The sequence below is a fragment of the Trematomus bernacchii genome, unplaced genomic scaffold (genome assembly GCF_902827165.1).
Source record: "Trematomus bernacchii unplaced genomic scaffold, fTreBer1.1, whole genome shotgun sequence".
Classification (NCBI taxonomy): Eukaryota; Metazoa; Chordata; class Actinopteri; order Perciformes; family Nototheniidae; genus Trematomus; species Trematomus bernacchii.
Window position 1 is genome coordinate 67,614 of NW_022987728.1, and position 12,640 is coordinate 80,253.

The 12,640-nt window shown below is 40.3% G+C and overlaps 2 gene segments (V, D, J or C); one reads left to right on the forward strand and one right to left on the reverse strand.

The window, feature by feature from the left end:
• Positions 1 to 6,680: 6,680 nt before the first annotated feature.
• Positions 6,681 to 7,386, reverse strand: LOC117494664. The segment is given in 2 exon segments: positions 6,681 to 7,098; positions 7,206 to 7,386. Coding segments are annotated over 2 exon segments (414 nt in total).
• A 606-nt stretch (positions 7,387 to 7,992) lies between these two features.
• Positions 7,993 to 9,691, forward strand: LOC117494670 (the record flags this gene model as incomplete). The annotated part of the segment is given in 2 exon segments: positions 7,993 to 8,053; positions 9,213 to 9,691. Coding segments are annotated over 2 exon segments (390 nt in total), but the record flags the coding sequence as incomplete, so codon positions are not given.
• Positions 9,692 to 12,640: the final 2,949 nt, after the last annotated feature.

A 12,640-nucleotide genomic window follows, 5' to 3' on the forward strand; every position in this document is an offset into this window, starting at 1 on the left:
AAATGTTACATAGTCTTTGTCAGCATATTTTTGCCACGTTATGCACCCCTTGCTATCTTACAAAATAAAAGTGTCACATTCATGAAACTTGCTCCATTCATTGGTACTAGTCCTACAACTATACCCTGAGAAATGCTTGAGGGTGGGATTAATAGAAACATCTTTTGGGGGGGGGGTGCATTTTATGACAGGCCTGGTTTATCATCCGAGTCAGAAATAAAACAAATATGGAGTGAGGGCTAGTCCTGCAATTGTCCAACACATTTACATACACACAGTAATTAATAATACATGTTGAATTAAATAAAGAAGTGACATATTATCCATACTAAAATTGTGTACATTATCACACATAAAATAAACATTAATTTTAGAAGATTAGAGTCCAGTGACATGGTAAGCAATCAAAGTCAGTGTGAACAACATGTCATATTCATCTTTAACCCTTGTGTTGTGTTCGAAAGCTGTTACCGTTCATGGTGTTCGCGTGTCAATTTTGACCCATGATTTATCTCAGTCCAAAACACTCCAAAATAATGACTATCATCCAATTGTTTTAACTCCATCATAACCTTTAAATTACAACAGGATTGTTTGGTCATTATTTGAGTGTTTTGGAGATGGAGATAAATCATGGGTCAAAATTGACCCGCGAACACCATGAACGGTAACAGCTTTCGAACACAACACAAGGGTTAAAGATGAATATGACATGTTGTTCACACTGACTTTGATTGCTTACCATGTCACTGGACTCTAATCTTCTAAATGAATGTCTATTTTATGTGTGACAATGTACACCATTTTAGTATGGATAATATGTCACTTTATTTCTTTATTTAATTCAACATGTATTATTAATTACTGTGTGTATGTAAATGTGTTGGACAATTGCAGGACTAGCCCTCACTCCATATTTGTTTTATTTCTGACTCGGATGATAAACCAGGCCTGTCATAAAATGCACCCCCCCACCAAAAGATGTTTGTATTAATCCCACCCTCAAGCATTTTTCAGGGTATAGTTGTAGGACTAGTACCAATGAATGGAGCAAGTTTCATGAATGTGACACTTTTATTATGTAAGATAGCAAGGGGTGCATAACGTGGCAAAAATATGCTGACAAAGACTATGTAACATTTGTAAACATATATTTAGATTATTATATGACAAATATGAAAAATTAAACAATACATTTTAAAGCACGTGTATCCAGACAGGACGTAACAATAATAAGAAAAAAAAAACTGAAAAGGAAGTGACGAATGAATTTCGACACCACTACCATCAAATACGGAGCGAAAAGTTTAACCACAAGAATCAAGACTATATGAGCTACCACTAAACAACTCACAGTCTGAAAATTACCATTAATAAAAACCCTGAACGTTTACTTTTCGTTTTAAACATCGTTTTAAGGTGTAAACGTGTCATTTACAAATGCGCGTTCCCGTGACAAGGGGGGCATTTCATGATGGGGTGCATCATTTGACACAACAAGGCAAGGCAAGGCAAGGCAAGTTTATTTATATAGCACCTTTCAACACAAGGTAATTCAAAGTGCTTTACAAAAATGGAAGACATTTTAAAAATGGCATTTAAAATCAGTCATTAAAAAGGAAAGATAATAAAATAAACATTAAAAGAAAAAATACATGGATAAAAGTTAAAAGTTACAGTGCAGTTTAAGATGTGAATAGTTCAATTAAAAGCAGCGGCAAAAAGAAAAGTCTTCAGCCTGGATTTAAAAGTAGTAAGAGTTGCAGCGGACCTGCAGGTTTCTGGGAGTTTGTTCCAGATATTCGGAGCATAATAACTGAATGCTGCTTTACCATGTTTAGTTCTGACTCTGGGGACAGAAAGCTGACCAGTCCCTGAAGACCTGAGGGTTCTGGATGGTTCATAATTTAGCAGTAGGTCAGACATGTATTTTGGGCCTAAACCATTCAAAGCTTTATAAACTAGCAACAATATTTTGAAATCTATTCTTTGACACACAGGAAGCCAGTGTAAAGACTTCAGAACAGGAGTGATGTGATCCACTTTCTTAGTGTTAGTGAGGACTCGAGCAGCGGCGTTCTGAATTAGCTGCAGCTTTCTAATAGATTTTTTAGTGAGGCCTGTAAAGACACCATTGCAGTAGTCGAGTCTACTGAAGATAAAAGCATGGACAAGTTTTTCCAAATCCTGCTGTGACATTAGTCCTTTAATCCTAGATATGTTCTTTAGGTGATAGTAGGCTGATTTAGTAACTGTTTTAATGTGACTGTTGAAACTCAGGTCAGAGTCCATGACTACACCTAGATTTCTGGCTTTATCTGTTGTTTTGAACATTGCAGACTGAAGCTCAGCGCTAACTTTTATACGTTCTGCCTTGGCTCCAAAAACCATTACCTCAGTTTTATCTTTGTTTAATTGGAGAAAGTTCTGACACATCCAGTCATTGATTTGTTCAATGCACTTACTCAGTGTTTGAATTGGAGCATAATCTCCTGGTGAAATTGTTACGTAAATTTGTGTGTCATCCGCATAGCTATGGTAACTTATTTTGTTGTTTTTCATTATCTGAGCCAGTGGTAGCATGTAGATGTTAAAGAGAAGAGGCCCCAAGATGGAGCCTTGAGGTACCCCACATGTCATATTTGTCAACTCAGATGTGTATTTACCTATAGAAATAAAGTTTTTTCTGTCCTTTAAGTAGGACTCAAACCAATTTAGAACTGTTGCCGAAAGTCCCACCCAGTTTTCTAGTCGGTCTAGTAATATGTTGTGGTCAACAGTGTCAAATGCAGCACTGAGATCTAATAATACTAACACTGAAGTTCTGCCACTGTCTGTGTTTAAGTGGATGTCATTGAAGACCTTTACAAGAGCAGTCTCAGTGCTGTGGTTTGGACGAAATCCTGACTGGAACACATCCAAACAGTTATTTAAATGCAAGAAGTTACTCAACTGTTGAAATACTACTTTTTCAATGATTTTACCTAGAAATGGCAGGTTTGATATTGGCCTGTAATTGTTCATTACTGAGGCATCTAGATTATTCTTTTTTAAGAGCGGTTTAATGACTGCAGTTTTCAGGGCCTCTGGAAAAATACCTGAGTGAAGAGATGTGTTTACTATATGAAGTAGATCTGAGGCCATGCAAGGAAAAACATCTTTGAAAAATCCTGTTGGAATAATATCAAGGCAGCAGGAGGAGGATTTCAGAAGTTGAATAATGTCCTCTAAGTTTTTACCATTAATCTGATGGAATTGTGTCATGGTGTTTGAATTGATATTAGGTGGACATAGTGACAACACATTTGCTGTACCTGATGTAGAGGCACTGACTGCTTGTCTAATTTTCTGAATTTTGTCAGTGAAGAAGGAGGCAAAATCATTGCACGCCCTGGTGGATAGAAATTCAGAGGCTACTGACACTGGGGGGGTTAGTTAGTCTGTCGACGGTAGCAAACAAGGCACGTGCGTTGTTTTTGTTTTTGGTAATGATGTCAGAGAAGAAAGACTGTCGTGCGTTTTTCAATTCCAAATTATAAAGGCCAAGTCTCTCTTTATAGATTTCAAAGTGAGCCTGGAGATTTGTTTTTCGCCACCTACGTTCAGCTTTTCGACACTCTCTTTTTTCTGTTCTCACGGTCATGGCCTTTCTCCATGGAGATATTTTCTTGCTAATCACTTCCTTTACCTTAGTTGGAGCAATGGTATCTATAACATTTTTAATTTTTGAATTAAAATGATCTACTAGCTCATTTACTGAGATGTTAGCAGGGGCAAGTGTGGATGAGAAATTCTGAGTAAACATTTCCCTAGTATTTTCAGTTAAATATCGCTTTGTGGTTACCTCTTTCTGAACATTTTTGTGAACAGAAATAGAGCTCTCAAAGAAAACACAGGAATGATCAGAGAGTGCAACATCAGTCACCACAACCTTTGAGATATTCAGACCCTTTGAGATAATTAAGTCCAGAGTGTGCCCCTTATTGTGCGTGGGCTCCTCCACATGCTGAGTCAGTCCATAGTTATCAAGAACACAAAACAGTTCTTTAGCCCCTCTGTCCTGGGGGTTGTCAACATGGATGTTAAAATCACCAACAATGACTAAACGGTCAAAGTCAATACACACTATAGACAGCAGTTCAGTAAAATCATCAAAAAAGCTTGCACAGTATTTGGGTGGTCTATAGATATTTAGGAACAGAGCTCGAGAGGAGCATTTCAGCTGAAGGGCCACATATTCAAAAGAAGCAAAGTCCCCATACGATGTCTTCCTGCATTGAATGGAATCATTGAACAAAATAGCAACTCCACCCCCTTTCTTATGCATTCTTTCCTGACTCACAAAACTAAAGTTGGGAGGGGTTGATTCGATAAGAACAGCTGCACTGTTATTTTGTTCAATCCAAGTTTCCGTTAAAAACATAAAATCGAGATTGTGCTCAGTGATAAAATCATTGATTAAAAATGTTTTTCCTGCCAAAGACCTGACATTTAATAAAGCTAGTTTAAGTTTGTTAAATACACTATCAGTAAAAAATGTTGTGACAAGCTGTGGCTGACATGGAATCACTGCTAAATTTGATAACCTCACACAAACGTTTGAGCACTTCCTGTTTCTAAGCTGATTTACCGCTCTTAATCTATTACCTATCAACACAGATATCGGCAAAGCTACTGGCAGGCAGGGCCCCGGCATGTGCTGGAAAGAGTTGAGAGTGCCATATGCCCTTGAGCCTGGACCCAGCACATATCAGTAAAAGTTTGTTGCGTTTTGTACACACACATCCTTATCAGGCTTCGGAGACTGCAGATGCTTTCTTGAAGGGATGGGAGGTGGTTGACATAGGCACAGTGATGAAGACGGGGGAGATGGTGCGCGTCTCTGCTTCGGTGATTTTGGTGGGCGTCGTTGAGGGGCGGGGGTAAAGGACATGCTGCCAACCCTGCATCTCGCCTTCATGCGGTCATCAAACTCCAGGGGGGAGGGCGAGGGTGAAAGGGTGAGCGGAGAGTAGAGAGAGCTGGGAGATGAATGAAGAGTATCCTCCAAGGCGTTGACAGGGGGGGGTGACGGGCAGTGGAGACTCCTCCATTTGTGTCATAGGTCTCCCATAATCAGAACATTCCTCAGGCGGGTGCAGTGATACTTCTTCAGGGTTTTCTGCGCAATGTGTTGTGTCTTTCTCCTGTTTTGATTCCTCTTGCCGCTTGTCCTTGGCAGAGGGAACAGATTGCTGACGCAGGCAGTTGAATATGTTAGAGATAAACAATTTCACTCCTGACTTGTTCAGGCAAACTCCATCTGCCTTAAAAAGATGTCTGCGATCCCAGAAAAAGTTAAAATTGTCAATAAAATGGACAGAATGGTCAGTGCAGGCAGCTGAAAGCCACGTGTTCAGTGCAAACAATCTGCTGAACAACCTACCTCTGTACAACACAACTGATGGCCTCAAACACATTAAGAAGGCAAGTCATTCCACAAATGTACTCTTGACAAGGCACACGTGTTAATTACATTACATGTCATTTGTTAGACGCTTTTATCCAAAGCGACTTACATACACTCAGTACTGTGGACAATCCCCACAGGAGCAATTTGGGGTGAAGTGTCTTGCCCAAGGACACAACGACATGCTGACTGCAGTGGGACTCGAACTTGCTATCCCCTGATTCGAAGTCCATCATACTATCCACTGAGCCACAGCCTCCAATTCAATTCAAAATCATTCCAGGTGACGACCTCATGACTGAGAGAAGCCAAGAGTGTGCAAAGCTGTCATCAAGGCAAAAGGGGGCTACTTTGAAGAATCTAAAATATGAATCATATTCTGGATTTTTTAACACTTTCCCATTCCATGTGTTCTTTGATAGTTTTGATGTCTTCAGTATTAATCTACAAAGTAGAAACATTTTTAAATAAACAAAAACCATTGAATGAGAAGGTGTGTCCAAACTCTTGACCGGTACTGTATATTTTACAGTGACAAATTGGTTTAACAAGTCAGCCAGGTCAACCCTTGTTCTACTAAAATATAACACCATGTAATGTTTGTTGCATTTTAGGAGCATTTTCATGTTTATGTCATTTAAAATGTGTTTAACCTTTAGTGCTTCTCTTCACACAGATACCTGTCCAAAGTCATCGTCCTGAACTGAATACCAAAGTACCTCTGAAAGACATCCTGACTCCATCTGCTGGTGAATAAATGACATAGCAGCATTTCCTGCTGTTGATAATTCATCCTGTGACAGAGGTGAGAGAAGAGGATTTTGACATTGTGGAACAGAGCTGAGACGCCATTACAGGGTGTGAGATCTCTGCCGGTACACAGTAAGAAGTAACGGTACGCAGATGGGTACAAACTGAGTAAACTGTGGATGTGTTTGTTGAGTTTGTTTGTGTCAAAGTCAGAGAGCCGTGTCTCTCTACACAGAAGATACTTTTACAGTTGTGTTACTCTGAGAAGAGGCTTGAGACTCTGATCTTTCTTCCTCAAGGGTTAGGGTTAGGGTTAGGTTAGGGACGCATGGCAGCTTGTGTGTGTGTGTGTGTGTGTGTGTGTGTGTGTGTGTGTGTGTGTGTGTGTGTGTGTGTGTGTGTGTGTGTGTGTGTGTGTGTGTGTGTGTGTGTGTGTGTGTGTGTGTGTGTGTGTGTGTGTGTGTGTGTGTGTGTGTGCTCAGTGAAGTGTATCAGTCTCTGCAGTAGCTTCCAGCTGCAGCAGTCAGTTCAGTTCCTGTTCAGTCTGACTGAGGGAGGTTTTTGTACGACGCTTTTTCACTGTGTGAACACATACTGACTGTTGGGGTAATGTCCACTCTGACAGTAGTAAACTGCTGCATCATCAGTCTGGACTCCACTGATGGTCAGAGTGAAGTCAGAGTTTGATCCACTGCCTGTAAAACGCTCTGAAATCCCTGTTTCTCGAGTGCTAGCATAGTAAATTAGCAGTTTAGGAGTTCCTCCATCTCTCTGTTGGTACCAGAATAAATGGTCTCTATTATGAACCTTCTGACTGGTCCTACATGTGATGGAGACGGAGCGTCCCGGAGCAGAGCTCACTGCTCCAGACTGAGTCACTGTGACCTGGCCTCTGGACTCTGAGGATACAGAGACAAAGACATAAAGCAGCGTCATGGTTTTGTCCGCTTCATTTCAGAGGGACGGATGTTCACAGAGGAGAGGACTTTGATTCTCTGGACTTTACCTGTGAAGCAGCAGCAGAGGAGAGTCCAGATGAGGACGCAGATCAAAGTCATGTTCTTGATGAGGAGGATTCCTGTGGCTTCTGTTGTCATGAAGGACAGCTGTCAGTCATCCAGTGTTCAACTCTCAGGACTATAAAGTGTCCCAGAGCACTGGAGCATGGTGCTGCTGATGCAAAGTGTCTCTCTATGGAAATGCTCTGACTGACTCCAACAGGGACCTGGATTATTGATCACCAAGAAGAAGATGAAGAAGATGGACCTCCCCTGGGGGAACATTCAGTTTCCACTCTGTGTTCTTTATACACACACACCTTACAAGTACATAGGTGCACAGGAGCATGTGCCAGGGAGCACTTGGGGGTTCGGTGCCCTGCTCAAGGGCACTGCCGCCCGGAATGGGTCAGGGCTCACTTGCTCTTTTCAAAGAATATTTAAAACTGTCCTATAATTCACTCCCACTCGAATCAATGCTCTCTTCCTCCACAACAATCTAAAATAAAGCTTTATAAAATGACAATGATTTACATTTTGCCCGATTGATTAGAGAGTTCTTCTTAAGAAATAACGTCATTACATGTACTTCATTCAATATGAGTATTTTGCTTTTTAAATGTACAACAGCTCATAAAAAAAGATTCAATACTTCTCCATAGTTTGTGAATCTGTTTCAAACATTGTAAGCAGTTATTATATAAAGTGGGTAAACCGTGGATGTGTTTGGTGAGTTTGTTTGTGTCAAAGTCAGAGAGCCGTGTCTCTCTACAGTGAGAGGTTTTTGTACGGCGGCTCAATGACTTTGTATCACTGTGGTACACGTTCGGTGGAGGAACCAGACTGGATGTTGGAAGTAAGTCAAATGTTAATTTATAAGAGCAATTTCTCTTTCGTTGTACTTTTTATTCAGCTTACTAGGAGAAATAGTTGCCTCTCCATGTTATTCTATACATACTTTTATAAATATGTTGAACTAAGAGGCTAACTTTACTCCAGCAAAAGACGTTTAAATGTTTTTATGAGAGTTAAACATTGAACAGAGAATAAATCATTATTTCCACCTGTAATGGTGAAGTAGCATCTTGAGGGCTGGTAGGTTTAGTTCAGTGAGTCAAAGTCAGAGAGCCGTGTCTCTCTACAGTGAGAGCTTTTTGTACGGCGGCTCAATGACTTTGTATCACTGTGGTGGACTTTTGGTGGAGGAACCAGACTGGATGTTGGAAGTAAGTTTCTGCACAAAAACTAAATATGATGTTTTAATTCTGTGTTAGAATGTTTGAGAGATAGATATATATTATTTTAATTGTAATGTTTAGATAGTATTAGTATTCATGTCTTTATTTCTCTTCATCATTGAGCCTAAGTCGGAGCAGCTTTTCCTGAAATGTCTTTATACATTCCCAACATGCTGTCATTTAAACAGCTTCAAATGTGAAATGATGAAACTGCTAATGTTTCATTCACTTATTCTTCACTTTTTCTCGATTCTCCCGTCTGTTTTCAAATAAATTACGAATACAGTTTTTAAATACGGTTGAACAGAGTAAAGATAACGATGGATATTTAAAAAATGTGTTGAATTCTTTCAGACATTATTTTAAAGGTTGTAAAACTGGGTAATTATTGAGATTCACATTAAGCACAATTGATTGTTTCATTTCCCGTATTTGTTCATTTATCCACTAAATAATTTAATGATGGTTTGTAGAGTTCAGGTTTTGGATGATTTAGACCACAACTATTTAAAATGTGTCCTAATGTTGTACTTTATTTCCAGTGTAGTGTGACATATTTCAGGTGGTTCTGTATGAAGTGTCTCCGTGCTGATTTGCATGAGAGGCTTCTTAAAGGGAAGTGAAACAATGTGTGAGTGAGAGACTGATGGAGCAGAACCAACATCTGACAGAAAGTCCTTAAAGGAGAAACACTCTCACAGTAAAGGTGTCCCAGTGTCTGCTGGTTGATGGACAGCTGTGTGCTCCCTGTCCTCTAATCTGATTGGTGTCTCCTAGGTGATGCCCGTCCCACCCTGACGGTGCTGCCCCCCTCCACAGAAGAGCTGCAGCAGGGGAAGGCCACGCTCATGTGCCTGGCCAACAAGGGCTTCCCCTCAGACTGGAGTCTGGCCTGGAAGGTGGACGGCAGCAGCAGCAGCAGCAGCTGGGAGGAGAGCAGGAGCCCCGGGGTGCTGGAGAAGGACGCCCACTACAGCTGGAGCAGCACCTTGAGGCTCTCTGCAGATCAGTGGAGGAAGGTGGGCTCTGTGACCTGTGAGGCCACCCAGGGCTCCCAGACTGCGCTCTCAGAGACACTGAGGAGAGACCAGTGTTCCCAGTCCTGAGCTGACTCACTGGGACTCTGCTTTCTCTCTCACACTGCTCTCAGTCTGCTCTCTGGCTCTCAGGACATGTTTCAACATCAACCTGTTTTTGCTTGTGTCGATGGTTTCAACATTTAAAAATAATAAAGACTAATGTGTGTATTATAAAAGTGACATGTCTTCTGATTACATTTCTGTGAGATATTATATATAAAAGTAACCTTATTCACATTCATTCACAAAAGTCAAAACATTACCAAGTCAATATTTCCCATATTACTTTTGAATGATCTTTGGGTTTGGTTATACTTCTGGAATCATTCTAGTTTTATCTTTGTTAATACAAATTGGTTCCAATAAATATAGTATGAACATCATGGTAAACCACAAAGCTCTCTCTTATCACTAATGTTTAAGTACATCCATGTGTGATTTTCATGTGTTGTTAAACTTGAATCTTACAACATATGAATTAAATATTCTACTTAAAAATATGTTCAGGACCAGAAATAAAAGCAGGGTGTCATCTGCTGAAGTCATATAACATCAATCTAAATTAAGATGACCTTAAATATTATTGAATGGACACAGTACAACTGCAGGATTATTAAATTAAAAGATTTGTTGCTGATTGAATTAAAACTGATATTATATGAAAACAAAGACTATTTATCACCTTAGCTGTGTCAATGCCACAAGGCGCATGACGTGTGTGGTTGTGCTCTGCTCAGCTCTGAGTGTGTTTTGTTTATTTAACCAGGTGAAAATCCCATTGAGATCAACAATCTCTTTTTCAAGGGAGACCTGCAGCACATTGGTTACACATAAAAACAACAGAAAACAAAAAGGACATCATACAACACAATTACAGGGGTATACATTAGCAACCTATTCACAATGACAGATATCTAATAACATTTCATCCAGCTGAGCTTTAAAATGATGCAGGGGAACCAAAATGCTCAGTTTAAAAAAAAAAATTGCATAGTGTTCCAAGCTAGAGGAGCAGCGCACATAAAAGCTTTAGTACCTAAAACAGTCCTAGCACTTGGCACATGTAATAAAAACACATCCTGGGATCTCAGGCAATAGCTACCTGCAACTCTCTGTGAGATCAGAGAGCAGATATAAGAAGGTAGTTTACCCAGCATGGCTTTGTAGATGAATATGTACCAGAGACTGAGCCTCCGTACAGTAAGTGAAGGCAGACCTGCCTTGGCATACAGGGTACAGTGATGAGATCGTGCTTTACAGTTAGTAACAAATCTCAGAGCACTGTGATAGGCAGCATCTAACTTTTCCAGGCAATGGGCAGGTGCATTCATATAGATCAAATCACCATAGTCCAGCACAGGTAAAAAGGTCACAGTGACTAGCCTTTTCCTGGCTTCAAAAGAGAAACAGGACTTGTTTCTGAAAAAGAAACCTAATCTAACCCTCAGCTTTCTAAGCAGATTAATGGCGTGAAGTTTAAAAGTAAACAATCATCAAGCCAGATACCAAGGTATTTATAACAGGTAACCACTTGGAGTACTTGTCCTTGCATAGTAACAATATCCAAAGCAGTCTCTGGAGTCTTTTTAGCTTTAGAAAAGAGCATTACCTTGGTTTTCTCAACATTTAAAAGAAGCTTAAGCTCAGCGAGCTGATTCTGAATAATGTTAAAAACAGCCTGTAATTTAACACCAGCCTCCTTAATGGAGGGACCTGCACAGTACATCACGGTATCATCCGGATAAAAATGTAAAGTAGCTTCATCCACATTTTCACCTAAACTATTGATGTAGATGGAGAATAAAAGTGGACCTAAAACAGAACCTTGAAGAACACCATTAGTAATGTTCAACCACTCAGAAGTGAGCCCATCAAAGTGAACACATTGGGACCTTTCAGAGAGGTAGTTCACAAACCACCCCACTGCATGGCTGGATAAGCCAATACTGAGTAGCCTCTGCTTTAAGATGCGATGATCGACGGTGTCAAACGCTTTGGAAAGGTCAATAAATAGAGCTGCACAACTCTGCTTATTATCTCAAATACTCGTAATGTCATTCACCACTTTCATTGTGGCAGTGATGGTGCTATGTTGCTTTCTGAAGCCTGACTGATGTTTAGACAGGATATCATTTTTACATAAAAACTCCTTTACCTGTTCACTCACGAGGCGTTCAAGCACCTTCGCCAGAACTGATAATTTAGAGATGGGCCTATAGTTATTTAAAATAGTTGCCTCCCCTCCTTTTAGTAAAGGCAGGACATAAGCTGACTTCCATACTTTTGGAATTGCATTTGTGCTGAGGGAGAGGTTAAAAAGAGAAGTGAGAGGTGGAGCAATACAATCTGCAGCTATCTTTAAAAAGAAAGGTTCTACGTTGTCTGGGCCAGCCGGTTTCTTAGGATCTAACTTAGATAATGCTTCATGAACAACATTAACAGTAAAAGGAGTAAAACTGAAAGGGTTTTCCAGACCACATTGTTCAGAGTCACAGACTGTGGTGTTCACAGAAGCAGAGTTAGTCACAGAATCACAGTGTGTGTGTGTGTGTGTGTGTGTGTGTGTGTATGTGTGTGTGTGTGTGTGTGTGTGTGTGTGTGTGTGTGTGTGTGTGTGTGTGTGTTTGTGTATGTCCGACACCAGCATTTGTTTTCAAATGACCATGAACAGTAATTCACACACATCTGGCCAACTCCATAGGTATATGTGTGAGTTCCCAAATGAAATAAATGTGTGTAATCTTAATCTCGATGTAGTGCTCAGTGCTGTCGGAGTGCAGGGGAACACTGCGGTCAACTCAGCCGTCTCTCGCGTTTGCTTGGTCAAATCAGCAGCTCTTCATTTTTGAGTGCGCGATTAATAGCGCCTTCACGGTAATCGGCCGAGAAGCGGCACTGACGCAAGTACAAGAATAATTTAAGATACAAAGTTCTACAATATGACAAAAACAGTGGAGGCCTTAATGTTCCCAATCTCGAGCTCTATTATTATTCCTTGACGCTTCGAGCCTTGAAAAACTGGATTGATGAAAGCACCAATGTACCTTGGATTAAAATTGAAAGAAGTATAGTCCATCCCCTTAAACTTGGTGATGTCTTATTTTCTGCCATGTCGCCATATGACTG